The 26,270-nt window shown below is 44.0% G+C and overlaps 2 protein-coding genes across 3 annotated transcripts in view; both read right to left on the reverse strand.

Moving 5' to 3' along the window:
- LOC111960838 (protein FAM221B) overlaps positions 1-5,486 on the reverse strand; it is a 17,810-nt gene extending 12,324 nt beyond the window's left edge. The window contains exons 1-4 of the mRNA XM_070443264.1: positions 5,372-5,486; positions 4,138-4,266; positions 3,930-4,040; positions 3,597-3,800 (exon numbers count right to left, since the gene is read on the reverse strand). Of these exons, the coding sequence (XP_070299365.1) occupies positions 3,597-3,800; positions 3,930-4,040; positions 4,138-4,266; positions 5,372-5,486 (559 nt within the window). The remainder of the gene's footprint in view (positions 1-3,596; positions 3,801-3,929; positions 4,041-4,137; positions 4,267-5,371) is intronic.
- A 2,301-nt stretch (positions 5,487-7,787) lies between these two features.
- The window catches only part of mcc (MCC regulator of WNT signaling pathway), a 190,064-nt gene continuing 171,581 nt past the window's right edge, over positions 7,788-26,270 (reverse strand). For both annotated transcript variants that reach the window (XM_023983948.2, XM_023983949.2), the window contains 7 exons: positions 24,195-24,295; positions 21,072-21,255; positions 16,759-16,993; positions 15,724-15,936; positions 13,091-13,182; positions 9,643-9,765; positions 7,788-9,155 (listed from right to left, as the gene is read on the reverse strand). In XM_023983948.2, the coding sequence (XP_023839716.1) occupies positions 8,975-9,155; positions 9,643-9,765; positions 13,091-13,182; positions 15,724-15,936; positions 16,759-16,993; positions 21,072-21,255; positions 24,195-24,295 (1,129 nt within the window). In that variant the 3' untranslated portion in view covers positions 7,788-8,974. The remainder of the gene's footprint in view (positions 9,156-9,642; positions 9,766-13,090; positions 13,183-15,723; positions 15,937-16,758; positions 16,994-21,071; positions 21,256-24,194; positions 24,296-26,270) is intronic.

Genomic DNA, 26,270 nt, shown 5'->3' on the forward strand with positions numbered 1-26,270 from the left:
ACGTCCTGGCTCAGGCTCCCGCACTCGCCACTTGCAGAAAAGTGTGAGTATTCATTCGTCTCCGGGGTTTCTACAATTGATGTGCCGTTTCTACGCCCACCAGGTAACATCCAAGATGCGGCCTCCCAGCCCACGTACTGTCCGCGGGTGCTAGCTCATCGCGACTCACCGTGCGAGAGATGTGTGTTATCTTCCAGACCAATTCTGTTGCGCAAGCTCTACCGCACCAGGCATAGGTCCATTGTGCGCCTCCACAGCCCCAGTACGTCCTGTGCCTCCTCCTCGCACCTCTCCCTGAAGTGTGTGGTCCCAGTCGCGGTACGTCCTGGTGGCCTGCTCCTCGCACTCTCCTCAAGTATGTGCCCTTCACCAGTCAGGTACGTTCCTGTGCCTGCCTCCCCGCACTCGGCCTTGGAATGTGAGTTGTCCCCAGTCCGGTACGTCCTGTGCCTGCTCCTAGCACGCTCCCTCAAGTGCGCCTTCCCAGTCAGGTACGTCCTGTGCCTGCTCCCCGCACTCGCCCTGAAGTGCGTGTCACCAGTCCGGTGCCACCTGTGCCGGCCCCACACATCAGGCCTCCAGTGCGCCTCCCCAGTCCAGAGCGTCAGGTGACGGTCCCCAGTCCAGAGCTTCAGGCGACGGTCCCCAGTCCAGAGCTTCCGGTGACGAGTCCCAGTCCAGAGCTTTCGGCTACGAGTCCCAGTCCAGAGCTTCCGGCGACGGTTCACAGTCCAGTGCTTCTGGCCACGTTTCACAGTCCGGAACCGCCTGAGACGGTCCACAGTCCGGAACCTCCTGCGACGGTCCACGGTCCAGTACATTCAGCTCCAGGGCAGGAGCCTTCCTCTGCGCCGATGCCCAGTCCGAGCACGGCGTCCAGTCCAGCTCCATGGCAGGAGCCCTTCTCTGTGCCGATGCCCAGACCAGGCACGGCGTCCAGTCCCGCTCCATGGCAGGAGCCTTCCTTTGCGCCGATGTCCAGTCCAGGCACGGCGTCCAGTCCCGCTCCATGGCAGGAGCCTTCCTCTGCGCCGGTGCACAGTCCAGGCACGGCGGTCAACTCAGCTCCATGGCCGGAGCCTTCTTCGGCGCCGGTGCCCAGTCCGGGTGCGGCATACAACCCAGCTCCATGGCCGGGGCCCTCCTCTGCGCCGATGCCCAGTCCGGGCACGGCGTTCTACCCGGCTCCATGGCCGGACCCGTGGTCTGGGCGGGGGCAAAGTCCCGCACCAGAGCCGCCACCGATGCTGGTGAATCCACGAGCGGAGTGGGTACTTCGCCCCGCACCGGAGCTGCCACCGACGCTAGACGCCACCGACGCTAGACGCCACCGACGCTAGACGCCACCGACGCTAGACGCCACCGACGCTAGACGCCACCGACGCTAGACGCCACCGACGCTCCCCTATAGAGTCAGGTTTTGCAGCCAGAGTCCGCACCTTTGGGGGGGTACTGTCATGCCCTGACCATAGAGAGCCTTTTATTCTCTATTTTGGTTAGGTCGGGGTGTGACTAGGGTGGGTGATCTAGTGTGTTGATTTCTGTGTTGGCCTGGTATGGTTCCTAATCAGAGGCAGCTGTTTATCATTGTCTCTGATTGGGGATCATATTTAGGCAGAGTTTCCTTTACTAAAAATGTGGAACCCAAATCACGTTGCACGTTGGTCTGAGTATATTTCCAGTTCGTACGACGATCGTGACAGTACTATTGTTTGTACAGATGAACGTACCTTCAGGCCTATGGAAATTGCTCCCAAGGATGAACCAGACTGGTGGAGGTCTACAATTTCTTTTCTGAGGTCTTGGCTGATTTATTTTGATTTTCCCATGATGTCAAGCAAAGAGGCACTGAGTTTGAAGGTAGGCCTTGAAATACATCCACAGGTACACCTCCAATTTACTCAAATTATGTCAATTAGCCTATCAGAACCTTCTAAAGCCACGACATCATTTTCTGGAATTGTCCATGCTGTTTAAAGGCACAGTCAACTTAGTGTATGTAAACTTCTGACCAACTGGAATTATGTATACATGAATTAATAAGATAATCTGTCTGTACACAATTGTTGGGGAAATTACTTGGGTCATGCACAAAGTAGATGTCCTAACCGACAAAACTATAGTTTGTTAACAAGAAATTTGTGGAGTGGTAAAAAACGAGTTTTAATGACCAACCTAAGTGTATGTAAACTTCCGACTTCACTGTATGTGAGAATGCTATTCATTGACACAGCTCAGCGTTCAACACCATAGTGCCCTCAAAGCTCATCAATAAGCTAAGGACCTGGACTAAACACCTCTCTGCAACTGGATCCTGGACTTCCTGACGGCTGCCCCCAGTGGTAATGGTAGTAGCAACACATCCGCCACGCTGATCCTCAACACAGGGGCCCTCAGGTGGCGTGCTCAGTCCCTCCTGTACCCCTGTTCACTCATGACTGCACGGCCAGGACGACCTCCAACACCATCATTAATTTGCCGATGACAACAACGTGGTAGCCTGATCACGACAACGATGATGGCAGCCTATAGGGAGGAGGTCGAGACCTGGCCGTGTGGTGCCAGGACAACAACCTCTCCTCACGTGATCAAGACTAAGGAGATGATCGTGGACTACAGGAAAAAGAGGACGGAGCACGCCCCCATTCTCATCAACTGGGCTGCAGTGGAGCAGTTGAGAGCTTCAATTCCTTGGTGTCCACATCACCAACAAACTAACATGGTCCAAGCACACCAAGACAGTCGTGAAGAGGGCACGACAAACCTATTCCCCCTCAGGAGACTGAAAACATTGGCATGGGTCCTCAGATCCTCAAAAGGTTCTACAGCTGCACCATCGAGGAGCATCCTGACTGGTTGCATCACTGTCTGGTATGGCAACTTCTCAGCCTACGAACGCAAGGCACTACAGACGGTATGCCTAAGCCCAGTACATCACTGGGGCCAAGCTTCCTGCCATCCAGGATCTCTATAGCAGGCGGTGTCAGAGGAAGGCCCTAAAATTGTCAAAGACTCCAACCACCTAGTCAGACTCTTCTCACCTACCGCACGGCAAGCGGTAACGGAGCACCAAGTGTAGGTCCAAGAGGCTTCTAAACAGCTTCTACCCCCAAGCCATAAGACTCCTGAACATCTAGTCAGATGCGACCCAGACAATTTGCATGGCCCCCCCCCCCCTCTTAATAACTCTACCTACATGTACATGCTACCTCAACTAACCGGTGCCCCCGCACATTAGACTCTGTATCGGTTGCCCCCTGTATATAGTCTCGCTATTGTTAATTTACTGCTGCTCTTTAATTACTTGTTACTTTTATCTCTTATTCTTATCCGTATTTAAAAAAAAACTGTATTGTTGGTTAGGGGCTCGCAAGTAAGCATTTCACTGTAAGGTTGTATTCGGCGATGTGACTAATAAAATGTGATTTGATTTATCGCATGTGAGGGTGCCATGAAACAAAGCCCTATCAAACTGTACTACTGGGTCCTGGCCTACCATTTGGGAAATCTATGAACACATACAGTCCTGTCATTTATGTTTGCAATTATTACATCATTGAGCGGCTGACATGTCCATTTATTGTTCACTACCGTACCTCCCACCCTGCAGGAGTGTCCTGCCCTGGGAGAGTGTTGCTGGTGGGGGTGTTTGCAGCGACAGAGGGCCCTCCAGACCTGGGAGTCAAACCCAGGTCTCCCTCTAACCCATGGCTCCCCCACCTCTTCTGGACGGGACGGCATGAAGGCAAAGGCCCCGCAGCTACAGGACGGGACCAAGCAGGGCACACGCACACTGGAGCCTGACGCACACACACAGACACACCATTATGTAATAAAAAACTAGTTTAAGTACACTCGTGTAGGCCAGGCACATGCACACACATACACCATACTATTTTTTTATCAATTTTTAGACAGATGGTCTGTACCTGTGTATTTCCCATGCTCATACAGGTGATGTCCACAGAAGCACATGGAGGAGTCACCCACTCTAAAACAATCCCAGGTCAAGTCTGGACATCTCCAGCCCACATACACACCTGAATACAACACCACCACAGAGCAGAGACATCACAAATACTGTAGGAGCCTTTCTGTTAGTTGTAAATAGGGAATGTGAGCAGAGGATGGTGGTACCTGTCTGTATAGCTTTCAGTGCTGCCTCTCTCTCAGGGCCAAGGAGGTCCTTGACCTTTTGTCCAGGCCTCTGTGTGTGACTGTGTATCCACTTGGGAACTGCCACTGTTCCATTGGTATCTGTAGATACTGAGGTACAGTCGGACAGGGAGTAAAGGTAAACAAGGCAAAGACACCACAAGACAGTTTGGTTGTATCAAGTTTCTCTCTGTGTGCGTCTGTGTGTATGTCCCAGCTAGCACATTTGGTTCCTTGGAAGTTGTGGGAACGTATGTTTTTGGTTTCCCATTGGTTCTGGGAACGAAGCCATACGTTTCCTGACCGGTAAAATTGAAAGCTTTTTAAACATTCTGAGAACGGAAGTGAAAATTTTGCCTGTTCTTGGAATCTTAATTTTTAGGTTGCAGGGAGGTTCTGAGAACGTTTTACTATGGTTCCCTGAAACTTTTCCTGGGAGGCTTTATTACCTTTCTGAGAAGGGAAATTATAGATTATTTTAAGGTAATGTCACAATAACACTGCTAGCTTATTTTGGGTTTACTGTTTTGATCTCCAAGCACAGATAGGACACAATACATTTAATTTGCTTTGGCATTAATCATGCAAACATATTTATTTTCTATTGTGGCACGGCATCAGAGATTCGAACCTATGATCTTCTGTTCTCTATCCATGAGTTTAGAACCAAAATGGCATTAGCATGACATGTTTTTTAAGTCATACAAAGCTGTTCATTTTAGTCTATTCCAACAGACCCCATTTCAAAGGAAACAAGCACTCATTAAGATCAGGTGTGGCCAATTAGTGGGCCACACACATGAACACACTTAACAAGATAAAGGATAGAGCGTTTTGTTGATGCTGAGAACGGAATGTATATGTTTTTAAATAACATTCTTAGAACTATCTCTGAACGTTACTAAAGTATTCTTGTGTTTTTTTACGACAAGTTTTTGTAACGTTTTCTGAACAATGAGAACATGACTTTAAATAGAACCATGAGGAAACGTTACGCTGAGTACTAAAATTCCCACAGAATAACATTGTGCTGAGAATAAATGTGCTGAGAATGTTCCAAAGCCAAGCAACTATCCTGCACCATACCCAGAAAATTGTGAGAAGGTTGTATGCAAAATAACTGACTACCACACTTTTACCAAGCTCTAAGAAACATATGGTTCTCAGAACATGATGTTCTAGCTGGGGTGTGTGTGTATGCATGTGTGCTGCCTACCTGCAGGGCTGAGGTGGACTGGCCTTGCCACTACACTGTGACGGAGTTTCTCCTTCCTTTTCCCTGAGCTGGTCACCAGAGCTCTGTTCTGCAAACCTTGGTCCTCAGAAGCCATTCATAAGCACTAACACACTGACTAACTGTGACAAACAAGAGGTAATACAAACACACACAACAGGTGGCCAAAATTGACACAAACAGGGAATCTAACAAACAGGCCCACTCACAAGAGCTGACAGACATGAACAGTGAATCAAACATTTACAATCTTCTTCAGACAATTATTTTGTTTAACTGTCTATTCTCACTTACCTTTCATAGGTGCAGTAGACAGTAGACTTTAGTTAAGTTACCTAAGTTGTTGATGACGTTACTATGGAGACAGATACTCAAGACTTGCATGTAGCAGTGTAGCACTACAAACTAGATGGTAATTTCCCATGAAGAAACATTTTGTGATTTGCTTCAGCTCTTTAAAAGTATTTTTGTGGTAGTTGAASTTTTAAACTTTTTTCTCAAGTGAAGCAGTGGAATATAATCAAAGTGAAATATATTAAAATATCTGGTCTGATTACTTTAATAGAATACTATATCAACATTACCTTTAAATGTGGGCCTGTCATGCCAAATAATGTCTCCCGGCCAAATAGTGTCCCCCTCTACCTCTCCTTTGAGAGTAATTCTGAGGTAATAATTTATGCGGTGAAATAGATCTATAACTGCCCGCATCCTCCTACGAGGTAAAATAGAGCCAAGCAACCAGCATAGCAACAGACGCTTTGGTTCATTATGTAATCCGGTCAGAATGTTGAAAGTTTTAGCAACAGTCCTAGCAACAGAAGCTAGAACTCATCGAATCCCATTGTGACGTAGAGGGCGACACTATTTGGCATGAAAGACCCCCTTACGAGAAAAAAATTGCAGTCATAGTGCAGTATAACTGCAGTACACTGCAGTATAAATGCAGTTCGAGTGCAGTATAACTGCAGTATGGTGCAAACACTGCATCCAAAATAAGCTATTTTTACTGAAGTAATTTTGCAGTGTAACTGCAGTTAGAGTGCAGTATAAATAACTGTGCTCCCCATTGCTATCGTTTTACATTTTTCAAAGTTCCAGTTATATTCAACAGCGGGAAGTTAGCTTAATGAAATTAGTTGATGCGGTTCTAAAACAGCTTTACCTCTTGATTGGTAGAAGATCATTCGGTTCTGATTTCAGATTTCAATAGCAGAGAAGTAGACAAAGATTTTATACTTTTTTCCTAAGTTGTTGGGAAAGTGGTCAAAGTAGCTGATTTGTGTCAAAAGTTACATTGTTTACTGTGAATAGAATGTTGGAAGTCTGGGAGTTTGTAACAATGGGACCTTTAGAATGCTGAAGAAATCCCATAAGTGGATGGAGGACAAAAAGATGGACAAAAAACTTAATAGTTAAAAAAGTATAAAAGATATCAAAATGTTCCTGACCAGTCTACACGTTTTTACATTTAAATGGCATTTCTAGCTTAAACGTGTAAGAAAAGTAGCGTTACAAAGAATAATTGTAAGTGAGAAATAAGTTGTACATTACTAAAAATAGAGTAGTCTCGTAATACACAGACATGTTTTTTAAAATGATACTTTAAACCTGGTCTTCTGAATGTATCAATGCTGGTTTGTATGACAGGTGTTATTGTAGCATAAGAAAAACAGAGAAGCACTCAATTGGCATTTTACTTTCAAATTGGTTTATTACTTTATAATATAAACAAATACTATCTGTATTAAAACCAAGAAAACAATGATTGCCAAGATTTGATTACAAAACATATCTGTGCAAATAAGGTCATTAGTTTGCCAACCCTTTCTTACCCCCCCTTTCATATGCTGTGGGTCTTACCAAATAGCAGGACTGGGGTTAATACATTGAAACTCAGGGAATGAAAAGGACATTTGGTTAATGAATCGAAGCAAAAATATTGTCAAATCCAATTTCCATTAATAAATTAGATGGAATTTATATGCAATTGACCCACCCCTGCCTAATTAAAATGTCTGTATAGCAGGCTATTGAGGGTTATCTAGAAACATGGGTGTCATCTGGGCGCCAGTCTGTCCCTGCTTAAGTATACTTATAGTAGCTAGATACAGTAGTACGTATGTTGAACAATACAGCAGTCAGGTAGAGTGAGAGAATGCAGCATCTCAGATTGCTATAGAATAGTATGTGGTTCCCTCGTCCAGAGAAAGTGGAGCAGCCATTGGTTAACAGGTCTTGCAGGTTTAAGTCTTGCAGAAAAACAAAGAGTCCTCAACAAGGCAATGTGGTGATATTATCCAGCGGGAAGTGAAATGTGCTGCGGCTGGAAAGGATGTTTGTGTGTGTACAACAACTCTGTGTGTATGAAGGGGATGACAAGGCATACTCTTGTATCTCTGTCTCAAACATTCTCTCTCACACACACACACACACACACACACACACACACACACACACACACACACACACACACACACACACACACACACACACACACACTTAAAACTCTATTGTTATCTCCCCTCCATGCACACACCTACTACAGTATTTTGCGATTGATTCACTGCTGTACAGTTCAAGGCCCGTGCTGAAACACTGCCATTCATATTGGAAGGACATTTTGCACACTGTGAGGTATTGACTTAGGGCCCTATCCCAATCTGGGAAGCAGGCTTGCCAGTTACATCAAAGACAACATTTTTACCTGTGTGACAATTCAAATGACAGTGCAAGAAGAATTATGTTTTTGACATATTCAGACGTCAAACCAAGTGAAAGGTTTGAGTGAATAGAGCCCTTGTGTTCAGTGAGTCTTCACTATGGCAGAGTGTACATTGTAGACTGAAAACTGTGAAGTTGTTAAGTAGAGCTGAGAGAATGGAATTCCTTAAAAAGGGAATCGCTCAAAATAGTGCCAAATGGCAACAAAAAGGAATAACTTTAAATGACAACATCGATCTAAAATATTTCCTAAATAATTTGCAGTCAAACCTTGAGATAACAAAAAGGCTACTAAAGACGACCATAAACATATGAAATAAAGTGGGAGACATAATAGCGATTAATTTACCAGTAAGGATAGTAGTGCTTTCAAAAAAAGTACATTATAATTACGTGTTGTTCTCCAGAGATGATTGATAGCGTAGCGTTCATTTGTAGCGTCAACTCTGATAGGTCCTGGCAGTTCTACCAGTCCATCAGCTGGCTAATGAGCTTGCAGCTATCACCTCAGTGTCCTCCCACACGTGTATGTGCCCAATAGGACTGCAGGGTATCTCTGGGTTGGTAGGAAAGGGTTACATTCTCAACACACATCAGTCTTTCCTCTCCCTCGTCCCCTCCTCTAACCGTTGCTCATAATAATGCTCACACGGAGGTCCTGTTGGTGTGGAGCTTTGAGTTCTCCTAGTGAGTTCTCGTGAGATCTCATAGTGACGTCTCTCATTGCCATGTATTCTTGTGAGTTCTCATAGTGATATCCAGTGAGTTCTCATAGTGATGTCTGGTGAGTTCTCATAGAGATGGCTGGTGAGTTCTCATAGGGATGTCTCATCAGTTCTCATTAGGGCATCTCATCAGTTCTCATAGGGACGTCTCATTGGTGTGTGGCCGTGAGTTCTCCTCCTCCAGCAGGGCGATGCGTTGTTTGAGCATGCGGACGTGGGTCTCGTGGCGCTCCACCATGGCCATCATTTGAGCCTCCAGCTTTTTCAGCTTGCCCTGGTGCTTCTTCTTGGCCTTCTCGTATGCTGCCACCAGGTTACTAGAGAAAGAGAGAGAAAGAGAGAGTCAAATGGCTAGACAGGACAATGCAGACAGGCAGATGGATGGACTGGCTTCAGTTGGTTCTGATTTGGTGAGTTCAGTCACAGAGAAAGAGGGGTTGCTGAGGGGTTGCAGTGAAAGTGAAATAGTGAGATGTAGTAATTAACTTGAATGTGTTTAGGAGGAAAATTGTGTTTATGCAATCCATAAAGAATAGTGCTGTTCTATATCAATTCACCCCCTTTCCCACTAGATGGCAATGCTGTATTACAAAACAAAACAATGACAGAAAAAAAATAAGAAAGGGTCTGAATCCAAATAGCTGAACTATATTAATTTTTCCAAGACCTTTTCATTCTTTATCTATTGGTAGTCATAAACAAGCCCCCCCACATGCACACAATTAAGTCTTAATAGCAATAAACATTTCCACTTTTAGTCACTAAATATATTTCCTCCCCTCCTGTGTGTGTTGTCATGGTTACCTGTTGGCCCGTTTGAGGTCGTTGACGAACTCGGCACTCTGTTGGTGGCGGACCTCGCTGCTCTTGGTTAGTCTCTCCAGCGCTGCCACCAGCTCCTGGACACGCCCCTTCAGCTTCTTTTCTCTGAGACACACACACACACACGGGATGAGTCAGGAAGACACACACACCAGACCTAGGTAGAAAATGGTTGTATTTTTGTAATTTACTTAAATACCAACTTTTCAAATACTCAAGGTAGTCGAATATACAGCAGTTTATGTAGGGTTTCAACTAAAAGCCAACTATTTTCTTTGATATTCAAATACAGGTATCAGAAAAACAAATCATATTTGGAAGTATTTTGAATACCTTTCAGAAAACGAAATAATATGTGAAGGTATGTGAATATTTGCAAGTTATTTGAAAAAATATATATATATATTTGATGGCTGCCAACTATTTGATGAAGAACCAAAAACTATAACAGTTAGTTGAATTAGTCTAAATATATGATCATAAGCACATGGTTTGGAGGGCTCTTAGATGTTCATCTTTATATAGCCTATAGTTAAATACATGAGGGACATGGAATCAACTCATCATTCGAGTAGACCACTTTTGCAGCTTCAAAATGACTAACAAATATATTTTCATAATGAGTGAGACATAAGGTAATACAGTAACACTTGACATCCAGTTCCTATACTGGTGAAGTAACTTTATTATTACAATAGTGATTATTACAATAGCAACATTATGGTCACATAGGACTTTGGAAATGGCTTTATAATTGCATAATACTGGAGTTTTACACGAGTGGAATAAGTAAGTCACTATTCCTCTTGTGTATAGTAGTTACAAAAACTTGCAGCTTGTTGCTATGCAATTAAAATGCAATTACCAAGGTATGCAACAACATGCTAATAAAATGTTTTTCCACGTTAATTACCGTTTTATTACACAGGCACAAGAACCGTTTCATGTTTTATTACACAGGCACAAGAACCGTTTCATGTTTTATTACACAGGCACAAGAACCGTTTCANTAGTCATGCTATAGATGGTGGTGTAAATGAGACTGGGTCTAGTCAGGTTATGGATGGGGGTGTAGACGAGGCTGGGTCTAGTCAGGTTATGGATGGGGGTGTAGATGAGGCTGGGTCTAGTCAGGTTATGGATGGTAGTGTAGATGAGACTGGGTCTAGTCAGGTTATGGATGGTGGGGTAAATGAGACTGGGTCTAGTCAGGTTATGCTAGTGGATGAGGAGAGTATAGTGGGGAAGGGCAAGCGACTAGGGGGGAGGAGGAGGGTGTCAAGCAGAAGAGGAAAAAGGGGGAGAACAAAGTTTTATTTGGCACATGCACCGAATACAACAAGTGTAGACCTTACAGTGAAATGCTTACTTATAAGCCCTTAACCAACAATGCAGTTTTAAGAAAAATAAGTGTTTAGTAAAAAATAGATAAGTAACATTAAAAAAAAATAAAAGTAACAAATAATGATACAGCAGCAGTAAAATAACAATAGTGAGGCTATATATAGGGGGTACCAGTACAGAGTCAATGTGCGGTGGCACCAGTTAGTCAAGGTAATTGAGGTAATATGTAAACTCAGCAAAAAAAGAAATGTCCTCTCACCTCTCGCTGTCAACTGTGTTTATTTTCAGCAAACTTAACATGTGTAAATATTATAACTGAGACATAAACTGAACAAGTTCCACAGACATAATGTGTCCCTGAACAAAGTGGGGGTCAAAATCAAAAGTAAAAGTCAGTATCTGGTGTGGCCACCAGCTCCATTAAGTACTGCAGTGCATCTCCTCCTCATGGACTGCACCAGATTTGCCAGTTCTTTCTGTGAGATGTTACCCTACTCTTCCACCAAGGCACCTGCAGGAAGATTGTCCCCAGTGATGTACTGGGCCATACGCACTACCCTCTGTAGTGCCTTGCGGTCGGAGGCAGAGCAGTTGCCATACCAGGCAGTGATACAACCAGTCCAGATGCTCTCGATGGTTTATCTGTAGAACCTTTTGTGGATCTGAGAACCCATGCCAAATCTTTTCAGTTTCCTGAGGGGGAATAGGCTTTGTCGTGCCGTCTTCACGACTGTCTTAGTGTGTTTGGACCATCATAGTTTGTTGGTGATGTGGTTACCAAGGAACTTGAAACACTCAACCTGCTCCAATACAGCCCTGTCGATGAGAATGGGGTGTGCTCGGTCCTCCTTTTCCTGTAGTCCACAATCAGTACAACACGCTATGAAAAATGAGGGGCATGGTGTCCTCTCACACATGAAACATTTTAGGTTGAGGAAGTTGGTCACAACCATGAGTAAGGGTCTTCCTTCAGATGCTGTTTAGATGAATGTTATTTTTTCTGGCACTAGGGCTTTTGAGCTTTGCTATTGGTCTCTTTCTTTGGTGGCTTTTCTCCCACTTCTTATGGAGACGCTTCGGGTAGGATCGCTTAATATAAATGGTGCCAGAGATGCGGGAAAGAGGAGTGTGCTGGGTGAATATGTAAAACAAAAGAAAGTACAGGTGTTGTTTCTGCAGGAGATGCATAATGATGTGGTGCATGAAGTCGATTGGGGGCTCTGGTGGAAAGGGGCAAATGTGCTGAGCCATGGAACAAATGTTAGTGCAGGGGTGGCAGTCGTTTTTTCACCGGGTCTGGCCGTAAAAATGTGCTCCTCAAAGGAGATGTGTAGGGGTAGACTGCCTGTAGTAAAAGCAGAAATTAACAACAGAGGTTTTGTACTTAGAAACGTGTATGCGCCTAACACAGGGAGAGAGAGGGGTCGTCTGTTTGGGTGTCTCAGACTGTCACGTTCTGACCATAGTTCTTTTGTATTTTCTTTGTTTTAGTATGGTCAGGGCGTGAGTTGGGTGGGTTATCTATGTTTTGTGTTTCTATGTTGGGTTTGTCGTTTGGCCTGATATGGTTCTCAATCAGAGGCAGGTGTTAGTCATTGTCTCTGATTGGGAACCATATTTAGGTAGCCTGTTTTCTGTTGTGTTTTGTGGGTGATTGTCTATGTTAGTTGATGTTGCATGTCTGCACTCGGTTTCATTAGCGTCACGGTCGTTTGTTATTTTGTTTAGTTTGTATAGTTAGTTTAAGTGTTCTTCGTTTAATAAATAGAAGAATGGATTCACATCGCTGCGTTTTGGTCCTCCTCTCTTTCTCACTTAGACGATCGTGACAAAGACACACACACTTTACGGTCACCACACACACACGTTTGTTTTACTATCCTTGTAGGGACCAAATAATTGATTCCAATTCCAAATCCTATTTTCCCTAACCCTAAACCTAACCCCTAAAATAGCCTTTTTCCTTGTGGGGACCGGTGAAATGTCCCCGAATCTTCCTTGTTTTACTATTCTTATGAGGACTTCTGGTCCCCACAAGGATAGTAAAAACAAAAACCACACACACACAGTGTGTTGGGTTTCTTACCGTCTCAGTGCGCTGGTGAGCTCTGCTGCCAGGTCGCTGTCATTAAGTGTCCTCAGATCTGACAAGCTGATGGCTGGAGAGTCTCCACAATCCTGGAAAATAACACTTCCATGAGGAGGAGCTGGTCTACAACCCCACAGTGCTACTAATGACCATTCTCAGACAAGGCCTGGTGACGTGATGGGCGGAGGTGATTAGGCTGCCTACAGATACAAGACTTACAGTGATCAAGTTAACATTGGCCTCAATCACTCTAATTCAATACCATAACACACAACAGAACAAGGAAAAGAGCTCAAGACACCATTACATAATCAGTCATTTAACTAAATCGCATTAATAAACCAAGCCCATGTCACCAATCCCAAAACATTGATTACTCCGAAGGACATTCCCTCTCAGACCTGCCAGAGAAGGATGAGTTGCCTCTAAAGACAGTGATCTAAGGTCAGCTATGCATGTCTCAACATACTGGTTGACGTTACGATTTGGAGAGGGTAATCTGATCCTAGATCTGTGGTTAGGTGCAACGTTTACCTCAAGCTGTTACATGCACACCCGGTTCATGAGGTGGCAGCACTACCACTTCAACCTATTATCCCAGTGTATTTGCCCTACACCTGGACTACAGAATAATACAGCCTGATTCACAACGGACAAGCATGTCAGAGCATTCATTTAGCATGCTACATGACTTATCGAGTTACAGGTATGCTGTCATACTTTCAGGGCCTGCTATGCTGCTAGCCTGATTTTATTACAGGGCTGTTGATAGATATTGGAACATGGCTTCCATTAAAGCTAGTGGAGAAATGGATATAGGAAGAGACCAGGGAGGAGGGGAAGATACTGGGAGATGCTGGTTAGTGTTTTGTTGGTGTGTGTGTTGGGTAATAGCCTTTGTGCTGTGTGAACTATGCTTGATTGGGCTTGCAGTGTTTGTGTGTGCATGATGAATGGCTCTGACAGAGTGGAATGATGGTGTGTGTGTGTGTGTGTGTGCGTGTGAGTGAGTGAGTGAGTGTATGTATACTCTCCCACAGCAGGAGGTGTGTGTGCCTATTAGTCTTCCCAGTGTGCGAGATCCAATCAAGCAGGCCATTTCTAGACCCTAACAATGAGAACTGGTCTGTAGATATAAAAGGTGGCTGGTTTGAAAAGGACAGAGAAGGGTGAAAGGCAATAATAGCCGCTGCTCTGGCTTTCACTCTGAAAAGCACCTTAATTTACAGATGGTCCTGTGATTGGCATCTTCAATGCCGGTTGCTCCTAGCAACCGAGGATTAAGCTTTATTGAACCAAAGGAGCTACGGTGATAGCAGGGAGTGGGGGGTGTATATGTTATGTGTGTGTGAATACAGATGGAGAGGTGTGTGTGCATACATAGAGGTGTGTGTGTCTACATGCCTAGAGATGTGAAGTGCATGTGTTCATGTATGGAAGGACACTGTTATCGTATCCAGTGGATTATAAGGTTAATGTAGTGTCACCAGCATTGGATGCTCAAGGCTGTGATCAGAGAAAAGCACACCTGTGTTCTCCCTTTCTTAATCTTGGCAACACATTGACAGCTGATCTCTATCTATCTGGATTAAAGAAATGGGTAGAGAAGACCAGGGCAGGGATGGTGTGAGGGGCTTAGCACTCTGATATGGAATTGACCTCCCAGACCTTTTGGAATTCAGGTAAAAGTCTTTGATAGTTGAGACTCTGTAAGTCCTCTTTTGTCTACTTTCTCACCCACTCCTCCCATTTTCTTATCCTCCTTTTGTCAGCTCCTGTTACGCAGTACAGTAGTACTCAGTATTTATCTTAGTTTGCCTTCCTTCCTTTGCTTCTCTCTCCTCTCCCCCTTCTACTTTTCCTCCCTCTCAATAGTCCTTTCTTAAACTCTCCCTTTCTCCTCTCTCCCTCTGCAGGTCTTTTATTTTTATTTCTGTCACTCTGTGTAGGCAGTAGGACTCTCACAGACACACAGTGTCCCCGTCTCTAGGGCCCCAGCTCAGAGTGAATGACAGACAGCTCCCCAGAAGAAAACCCCAACAGAATAAGAAAGACTCCAATTATTTTAGGAGTAGAGTAGAGACCGCTTCTCACAGAGGAGATTCTCACTAACGGGAGTACTAGTGCGCCAACCGTTCTGAGTGACAGCCCCTCACAGCTTCAGGACTGTTGTCTATGGGGGCTCAAGCACCAGTCATCCCAGGAGCCAAATACATACAGACTGACAAAGTGTGTGTGTGTGTGTGTGTGTGTGTGTGTGTGAGAGAGAGTGAGTGAGACAGTGAGACTACTGCAAAGAGAGCAGAGAGCCTCTTCAATATTTCATGTGACTGACTGGGTCAGAGTGAGTGCTGCTGTGTACAGGAGAGACACTGTCTATAAGGTCGGTCTACAAGTCTAAATCTCAATCCAAGCCTAAACCCTGTTCTGTGGCTCTGTGGTAGACCTGTTTGGGGCTAGGGCTGGGGTTTTCGATGAGGTGGAAGAGGTCTACTTCGAGGTCGGGAATTGAGGGCGTAAATGTGGGAGCACCCTCACCCTGGCACTTGTCCCTGTTAGCGCTGGGGGTTGTTTGAGGTGAATTCTTGTGTGTGTGTGTATGAGTGTGTGAGTGTGTGTTCTCCCTTCACCTTGGCGGCTTGGCTCTTGTCTTTACTACCACTCCCAGTGGAGCCGAGGGATCTCCTGCGCTGCTCCTGCTGCTCCTCCACCTCAGCCTTGAGGTGCTCGATGTGCACCAGGTAGGCCTGCTCCTGGGCCTCCCGCGTGCTCAGCCGCAGCTCCACCGCCTTCTTCTCCTTCTCCAGCAGGTAGAGCTGGGCCTTCAGCTCTGCCATCTCCTCCTGAGGGGGAGGAGGGAGAGAAAGAAAGGCTTAACGCACACAAGGAAAGAAAGGATTAAACAGGTTAATATACACAAGCCACAAATTATTCTGATCAAGTGATGTTAACCACATGGAAGGAAGGAAAGGGGAAAGAGAGGGAAAAAGGGAGGGAGGAAAGAAGTATATAAAGAAGGAGGGAAGGAAGGAAGAAAAGAAGGGAGGGATTAACTACAGTCAGGGTTAAGTGAAGAGAGCTGATGGTGCACAGTACAGCCAATAGCAGAATGAAGGCCATGGAATTATCAATGTCACCACAACACTAAATTTTACATTTACATTTTAGTCATTTAGCAGACGCTCTTATCCAGAGCGACTTACAGTAGAGTGCATACATTTTATTACATTTTTACATACTGAGACAAGGATATCCCTACCGGCCAAGAGCAGACGCTCTTATCCAGAGCGACTTACAGTAGAGTGCATACATTTTAAATAATGGGCAAGTCAATGTCAAACAGGGACAGTTCTGATGCAAGTCATCTTGTTTAGAGAATGTTCAGCCATCCATGGTGAGGTGAGTGTTGCAATCTTTAGTATTTCAGAGGAGAAGTGTATTCCTATTCCTGCCCTCTTATGTGGAGCCATCACCACAAGATCCTATCAACCAGACGGATCGCCAAGGTCAGGGGAGAACTAGGTTTTCATGTCATTAGGAGGACTGTGGGGACAAAGTGTCAGATTCTAACTAACTCCCTAAACTGAAGGGTACGTTTTGTGTGTTTATTCATACAAGCCTGCGTATATGCCCTCCCTCCCTCCCTCCCTCCCTCCCTCCCTCACCTTCATGGCCATGAGCTCCTGCATCAGCACAGCGTTCTCCAGGTCCAGCCTGTGTGTGTCTCCCCGGGGCTTGATCTCCAGGCTTAGGGGGTCGACGTGCACGCTCTCCAGCTCCAGCATGGTCAGTTTGACCGCCGCGCGGTCATTCTTCAGCTGCTGCACGTAGTCCTTCAGCCGCTGCTCGTCCTCCCTGGAGAAGTCAGTGTCGCATGAGCTGGCCGTGGAACTGGTGGTGCTACGCATACACGCACACACACACACAGGTAGAGATGAGAGATAGTATCATAAAATTATGCACTGTTGGATGATAACTGTAGCATCTAGAAACTAGCCTTTATATCCCCCTGAACAGTTAAGATCAGGATTAGAGAGGCTAAACTGTTCCTAGATCTGTGCCTTATGGGCAGATTCAAGCCAAAGCAAGTCTGACACATGGAGAAATTAAGTCACCAAACACTGTGCAGAAATCCAGCTAAAGACTGATACCAAACTATAGTAACCTGGTTGGACACATGATTGGATAACAACTCTTTATTATTGCCAATCAGCCTCAAATCTGTTTGAGGCTGATTGTGTCAACTAAGAAAGATGTGTCTACGCAGATACAGTGCATTCGGAAAGAATTCAGACCCCTTGACTTCTTCCACATTTTGTTGCGTTACAGCCTTATTGTAAAATTGATTACATCGTTTCCCCCCCTCATCAATCTACACCCATAATGCCAAAGCAAAAATAGTTTTTTAGACATTTTTTAAAATGTATGAAATATCACATTAACATAAGTATTCAGACCCTTTACTCAGTACTTTGTTGAAGCACCTTTGGCAGCGATTACAGCCTCAAGTCTTCTTGGGTATGACGCTACAAGCTTGGCATACCTGTATTTGGAGAGTTTCTCCCACTCTTCTCTGCAGATCCTCTCAGGCTCTGTCAGGTTGGATGGGGAGTGTTGCTACACAGCTATTTTCAGGTCTATCCAAAGATGTTCGAGCGGGTTCAAGTCCAGGTTCTGGCTGTGCCACACAAGGACATTCAGAGACTTGTCCCGAAGCCACTCCTGCATTGTCTTGTCTTGGCTGTGTGCTTAGGGTCAATCTCCTGTTGGAAGGTGAACCTTCGCCCCCAGTCTGAGGTCCTGAGCGCTCTGGAGCAGGTTTTCATCAAGGATCTCTCTGTCCTTTGCTCTGTTCATCTTTCCCTCGATCCTGACTAGTCTCCCAGTCTCTGCCGCTTAAAAACATCCCCACAGCATGATGCTGCCACCATCATTGGAATTCAGGCCAAAGAGTCTTGTTTCTCATGGTCGGAGTCCTTTAGGTGCCTTTTGGCAAACTCCAAGTGGGCTGTCATGTGCCTTTTACTGAGTGGCATCCGCCTGGCTACTCTACCGCCTAATTGGTTGACTGCTGCAGAGATGGTTGTTCTTCTGGAAGGTTCTCCCATCTCCACAGAGGAACTCTGAAGTTCTGTCAGTGACCATTGGGTTCTTGGTTACCTCCCTGACCAAGGCCCTTCTCCCCTGATTGCTCAGTCTATGTAGAGTCTTGGTGGTTCCAAACTTCTTCCATTTAAGAATGATGGAGACCACTGTGTTCTTAGGGACCCTCAATGCTGCAGCCATTTTTTGGTACCTTTCCCCAGATCTGTGCCTCGACACAATCCTGTCTCGGAGCTCTACAGACAATTCCTTCAACCTCATGGCTTTGTTTTTTCTCTGACATGCACTGCCAACTGTCGGACCGTATATAGTCAAGTGTGTGCCTTTCCAAATCATCTCCAATAAATTGAATTTACCACAGGTGGACTCCAATCAAGTTGTAGAAACATCTCAAGGATGATCAATGGAAACAGGATGCACCTGAGCTCAATTCTGAGTCTCATAGCAAAGGGGCTGAATACTTATGTACAGTTGAAGTCGGAAGTTTCCATACACCTTAGCCAAATACAATTAAACTCAGTTTTTCACAATTCCTGACATTTAATCCTAGTAAAAAGTCCCTGTCTTAGGTCAGTTAGGATCACCACTTTATTTTAAGAATGTGAAATGTCAGAATAATAGTAGAGAGAATGATTTATTTCAGCTTTTATTTCTTTCATCACATTCCCAGTGGGTTAGAAGTTTACATACACTCAATTAGTATTTGGTAGCATTGCCTTCAAATTGTTTAACTTGGGTCAAACGTTTCGAGTAGCCTTCCATAGGCTTCCCACAATAAGTTGGGTGAATTTTGGCCCATTCCTCATTACAGAGCTGGTGTAACTGAGTCAGGTTTGTAGGTCTCCAGGCTCGCACACACTTTTTCAGTTCTGCCCACAAATGTTTTATAGGGTTGAGGTCAGGGCTTTGTGATGGCCACTCCAATACCTTGACTTTGTTGCCCTTAAGCCATTTTGCCACAACTTTAGAAGTATGCTTGGGGTCATTGTGCATTTGGAAGACCCATTTGCGACCAAGCTTTAACTTCCTGACTGATGTCTTGAGATGTTGCTTCAATGTATCCACATAATTTTTCATCCTAATGATGCCATCTACTTTGTGAAGTGCACCAGTCCCTCCTGCAGCAAAGCACCCCCATAACATGAACATGATGCTGCCACCCCCGTGCTTCACAGTTGGGATGGTGTTATTTGGCTTTTAAGCCTCCCCCTTTTTCCTCCAAACATAAAACAATGGTCATTATGGCCAAACAGTTCTATTTTTGTTCCATCAGACCAGAGGACATTTCTCCAAAAAGTACGATCTTTGTCCCCATGTGCAGTTGCAAACCGTAGTCTGGCTTTTTTATGGCGGTTTTGGAGCAGTGGCTTCTTCCTTGCTGAGCGGCCTTTCAGGTTATGTCGATAAAGGACTAYTTTTACTGTGGATATAGATACTTTTGTACCRGTTTCCTCCAGCATCTTCACAAGGTCCTTTGCTGTTGTTCTGGGATTGATTTGCACTTWTRGCACCWAAYTASMTTCATCTCTAGGAGYCAGAACGCGTCTCCTTCCTGAGCGGTATGACGGCTGCGTGGTCCCATGGTGTTTATACTTGCGTACTATTGTTTGTACAGATGAACGTGGTACCTTCAGGCGTTTGGAAATTGTTTCCAAGGATGAACCAGACTTGTGGAGATCTACAATTGTTTTGGCTGATTTATTTTGATTTTCCCATGATGTCAAGCAAAGAGGCACTGAGTTTGAAGGTAGGCCTTGAAATACATCCACAGGTACACCTCCAATTGACTCAAATGATGTCAATTAGCTTCTAAAGCCATGACATAATTTTCTGGAATTTTCCAAGCTGTTTAAAGGCACAGTCAACTTAGTGTATGTAAACGTCTGACCCACTGGAATTGTGATACAGTGAATTATAAGTTAAAAACATGCCTGTAAACAATTGTTGGAAAAATTACTTGTGTCATGCACAAAGTAGATGTCCTAACCAACTTGCCAAAACTATAGTTTGTTAACAAGAAATTTGTGGAGTGGCTGAAAAACGAGTTTTAATGACTCGTATAAGTATATGTACACTTCCGACTTCAACTGTAAATAAGGTATCTGTTTTTTATTTTGAATACATTTGCAAAAAAATCTAAAAAACCGTTTTTTCTTTGTCATTATGGGGTATTGTGTGTAGATTGACGAGGACATGTTTTTATTTCATCCATTTTAGAATAAGGCTGTAATGTAACAAAATGTGGAAAAAGTTGCAGGGTCTGAAAACTTGCCGAATGAACTGTATGTCTGTGTGTGCGTACATGTGTGAGGGAGGGAGAGAAAGATTTTATTATGAATTTGTGTCTATGATTAAAAAGCCAGCGTGAGATCCCCTGCTGTGCGTGTGTGCGTTCGTGGGATCAGTGATGTGGATCCAGCATAGGGAATGTCCGTTAGTGTACTGGTCCGACAGCACAGCACTGTGGACTCTCATCTCCTACATTAATTGTCAATTGTCTGCTGTGCTCCTGACTAACATGTGAGCCACATATGACTGTCATGTCTTCTCTCTCCCGGAGCAGTGGCTGTAGATTAATGCTTTGTTTAGGGAGCAGCTTCCTTGCCTGAACTGTCATGGGCACGTGAGCAGAGGGTTGGCCTCAATTATGTTTCAAAACAGAATATTTAGGGGATGGATTGCCATATAAGTAATGAACTAGAAATATTCTCATAGAAAAGAAACAGGAATGCATTGGTGAGTTAAACACATATTGCACATGGGATAATTACCAATGTGCAGACATTCTCAAACAAGTACACACACCACACACACACACACACACGGCTGCTAGAAGACACTCTACACACACACACATGCACACTCACACACAAACCTAGTGTGACTATTAGAGGACAGGCTCTCCCATGGTTGAACGCTGCAGCCGGTCACAGCGAATGCAGCTCCACAGCTACCGTCCAGCCTGCCCAGCAGATCCTTGGCTGCGTTCTCTGCTGTCTTCCTGCAGTCGTGGGCCCTCTTCAGGATCTGAGTGATGCTCTCCTCTCCCGACTGCTCACCTACACGCACGCACACACACAGACACAGACACAGACAGACAGAACCGTTAAATAACTTGCATTCGCTGCAGTCATTTTAGGGCTCTCACAAGGCCAATGAGATATGCCATATGAACAAAATGATCGAATGGAGCATTCAAACGGACAATGTAAATATGGCTACAAAAGGCTATACTGTATGTAAAGTTGGTCAGCATTAGATGAATACATTTATTTTCATTTTATTGAACCATTATTTAACTAGACAAGTCAGTTAAGAACAAATTCTTATTTACAATGACGGCCTAGCCCGGCCAAACACTCCCCTAACGACCCTGGGCTAATTGTGCACCGCCCTATGAGACTCCCGATCACGGCCGGTTGTGATACAGCCCGGGATCGAACCAGGGTCTGTAGTGTCATCTCTAGCACTGAGATGCAGTGCCTTAGAACGCTGCGCCACATCCATTTGAATTCAATCACTTTTTTACAGCATCCCATCTTACAGAAAGTGACTTTTTGGACCCGAATACCAAAACATTCGGGAGATAAAGGTGTTCAAAGTTGACCCATTTTGCATACGCCGTACCATGAGACATCCATGCCTTTATCATTTGAAAAGATAAACAATTGAGTTTGATATCATTTAAAAGTTTTCAAACTACATTATTTTATAAAAAAAAGTATGTTTTAATAAAAAAGTTTTTTTGTTGTTGTTTTTTTTACATTTAACGTCAATTATCCGCAAAAAATATATATTGTCACATACACCGGATAAGTCCAGTGAAATGTGTTGTTTTACAGGGTCAGCCATAGTAAATTAAGGTTAAGTGCCTTGCTCAAGGGCACAGATAGATTTTCAGTCGGCTCGGGTATTCAAACCAGCAACCTTTCGGTTACTGGCCCAATGCTGTAACCGCTAGGATACCTGCTGCCAAAAACACAAACTCAGTTTTTTTTCATATTCGCATATGTTGTAACTTAGACCTTATTTCACATCTGAGGTTTTTGTGTTGTTCCCGCCATCAGTTGAGACAAAACATGCTCTTGAATGCAGGGTGGGTGTAATTTCAATCATAGAAATAGAATTCATGGAATTGGCCTACCGCAATTTAGCTGGTACATCACTGACATTTTAAATGAATTGAAATTGTAACTTTTAGGATCTAAGCTACAACATACAGTACCAGTCAAAAGTTTGGACACGCCTACTCATTCAAGGGTTTTTCTTATTTTTTTTTTACTATTTTCTACATTGTAGAATAATAGTGAAGACATTAAAACTATGAAATAACACATATGGAATCATGTAGTAACGAAAACAGTTTTAAACATTCAAAATATATTTTATATTTGAGATTCTTCAAAGTAGCCACCCTTTGCCTTGATGACAGCTGTACACACTCTTGACATTCTCTCAACCAGCTGGAATGCTTTTCCAACAGTCCTGAAGGAGTTCCCACATATGCTGAGCACTTGTTGGCTGCTTTTCCTTCGCTCTGCGGTCCAACTCATCCCAAACCATCTCAATTGGGTTGAGGTCGGGTGATTGTGGAGGCCAGGTCATCTGATGCAGCACTCCATCACTTTCCTTCTTGGTCAAATAGCCCTTACACAGCCTGGAGGAGACGTTATATTTTTGGTTACTACATGATTCCATATGTGTTAAACCCTGGAATGAGTAGGTGTGTCCAAACTTTTGACTGGTACTGTATGTAAATATGAAAATCAACAGTTTAATATTTGGCATTAAAGGTTAATTAACCCCTTACACTAGTGGAAATTTGCCTATATGGATAGGGCCAAATTGAAATGTTTGTAACAGAAGAACTGTAAAAGTATATGAGTTTTTAAATATGGAAATGTGAAGTGCACATTTGGACTCATGGGTGTGTGGTTTTCTTGTATGACATCAAAGCGGTATTTAATATAATCCTTAACGTCTCATCTTTCAGAACGCATCGACTCCTCTCAATTTACAGTATTTTCCTAACTCAGACAACAAAAATGTGCAAAAGTAGCCTCATTAGTAGGAGGGATGGAGGCTTCTTGTCACGCACAGTGCTCAAGTTTATAACAGATGTCAGTCAAAACTGATCCTGCCCTGTGAAGAGGAGAACCTGAGCACTGTGTTCCAATTTAGGCGAGGCGCCTATCAATGACAAAATCTGACATACGGGATGAAAGGGCTGTGAGTGGAAAGAGATAAAAAAGGACACATTTTATTTTTTCTCCAGATTTTTTGGTTTTGTTTGACAGCCCTGTTTGTAAGCTTCTAAATTATATAAAATTCAACCGTTTATCTTTTCCAGTGCTGAAGACATGGATGTCTCATGATATGGTGGAGTATGCAAAATCTGTCCACTTTGAGCACCTTAACCTCTTGAATAGTTTGGCATTCAGTTCCAAAAAGTAACTTACTGAGCACTTCTACAATGGGAAAAATATGTATGGAAGGTTTCATTCAAATAAAAGGGGTGCTGTCAAAAAGTGATTGAATTCAAATGGATTTACCCTACGGGGATGTTCTTCTGAGAGAGTGTTTTTGTGTTGAAGGGGAAAAGGTTAGGTTGGGAGTGGGGGAAGTGTGTGAGACAAGGGAGTCATGATGCATGACATGCCTCACTGAAGACATGGCACCTGTCAACAGCTGAAGGAGAGAGGGAGGAGAGTTGGGGAAGGAGGGAAACAAATGAGTAGGATATAGACGTTTATGATGGGAGGATGAGAGAAGTGAATAGGGAAGAGGAGTGATGGAGGAGAGGTTTGTGAAGGAATTAAATGGGTGAGTGGAGCAGTTTGTGAAAGAGTAATAAATTAGAAGTGTGTGTTTTTGGAAGGTGGCCTCTTTGCTTTGATTGGTTGGAGGAGTTCAACTGTGGGTCTCTTAATGCAGGGAGGAACAAACCAGCACTGATCAAAGAACAAACAAGCCTGTGTGGGCACGAAGTGTGACTCACCTACAGTCCCCACTCCGGCAGCTCTGAACTGGCCAAGTACCAGGCTCTGTTCACTCTCCGCCAGGGCTAACAGCAGCTCATAGGCCTCTATACACTGTTCACTGAGGAAAGAACACATGCATATCAGTTAACACACACACACACACATATAAAGTAGCTCATAGGCCTCTATACACTGACTGACAGAGAACACAACCTATTTGCACTACTAAATGAGAATGCACATAGGCGCTCTCTCCCTCTTTCTCTTTGCTCTCTCACGCACACGAGGAATGTGGAGGCCTCTCGCGTCCACTTATCCTTCCTCTGTGTTGCACTTTCATCGTGTTCAAAAGGAACGCGGCCGAGAGGTGCTGATGTCTATTTAACTACAGTCATCATAGCGCGTGCGTGTTTGCCTGGGGCCCGGGGATGGAAGAAAAACAGCGAGGCACTATCGTTTAATCAGGTAATGATTACACATCGGGTAAAAAGCCACCTTTTCTCCAAACAAATACAGAGAGCGCTAGGGTAATTAAGTATTAAGCCTAAAAACTCGTCATTACTCCACAGAGGAAGTCTGAAGCCTGCATTCAATTTAAACATTTAACATCTAAGTTATTTTCTCCTCATAGCTAGTCTCTATTTGTTGTGTGTGTGTGTGTGTGTGTGTGTGTGTGTGTGTGTGTGTGTGTGTGTGTGTGTGTGTGTGTGTGTGTGTGTGTGTGTGTGTGTGTGTGTATGTTTTGATGGCTAAAGGGGCAGACCTGATTTAAAAACACATGTTTCTCATTTACACACACAAACACACATCCACACACACACAACCTCGACTCCAGTCCCCTGCTAGTTCAACTGTACCAAAACAAATCCTGTGGATACTTTTACACACTTTGATAGCTCACGCCAACACTACGAGTTAGTCACTCTCTCAAGAACGCAAATACACACACAGCAAGTTTCTACCTGCAAAAACACCATAAAGTAGCCGGCATTATCAACATACACCACAGTGTTCCTCTTTTTGATGTTTCAATCTTATGATTATAGTTTTAGTCACACGCACACACTGGCATAGATCATATACAAATGCAGCCATGCATGCACGCACACACACAGCCAAACACACACTCACTTGCTGTCCTCCAAGCCCCCTCTTGATTCTTTATAACATTACACTGCTTTCCAGACTGCTGATTAATACCACTGTTTACTAGCTTGGCGCCACACTGCTTTTTAAATAAATACAGTGTCCAACTCTCTCTCTCACAGACACACACAGAGAGAGAGAGAGAGACAGAGAGACAGAAACAGAGAGAGAGAGTCAGAGAGAGCTCCTTGGAGATTCTTCCACCAAATATTAAATGCACACATACACACACCCCTAGGGAAAAGTTCACCAGTAAACTACCAGAATTGCAGTATCGTTCAAGGATTTAATTTCATTTATCACAAGACATTTAGTGGCCCTTTTGGGTACTTCAGATTATCACAAGTGTATGTGATCATCTCTGGCTCTCTGTGTGGTCTTATCACATGTAAAATATACCGAACAAAAATATAAAGCAACATAAAACAATTTCAAATATTTTACCGAGTTACAGTTCACATAAGAAAATCAGTCAAATAAAATACATAAATTAAGCTCTAATCTATGGATTTCACATGACAGGGAATACAATGCAATTGTATTCGTTGTCCGTAACTTATGTTCGCTGTCCGTAACTTATGCCTGCCCATACCATAACCCCACGCCACCATGGGGCACTCTGTTCACAACGTTGTCAGCAAACCACTCGCCCACACGACACCATACACGTGGTCTGCGGTTGTGAGGCCGGTTGGAAGTAATGCCAAATTCTCAAAAATGACATTGAAGGCGGTTTATGATAGAGAAATTAACATTAAATTCTCTGGTAACAACTTTGGTGGACATTCCTGCGGTGTGCATGCCAATTGCACACTCCCTCAGAACTGCACATTTTAGAGTAGTCTTTTATTGCCCCCCAGCACAAGGTGCACCTGTGTAATGATCCTACTGTTAATCAGCTTCTTGATATGCCACACCTGTCAGGTGGATGGGTTATCTTGGTAAAT

The sequence above is a fragment of the Salvelinus sp. IW2-2015 genome, linkage group LG4q.1:29 (genome assembly GCF_002910315.2).
Source record: "Salvelinus sp. IW2-2015 linkage group LG4q.1:29, ASM291031v2, whole genome shotgun sequence".
In the NCBI taxonomy this organism is placed as follows: Eukaryota; Metazoa; Chordata; class Actinopteri; order Salmoniformes; family Salmonidae; genus Salvelinus; species Salvelinus sp. IW2-2015.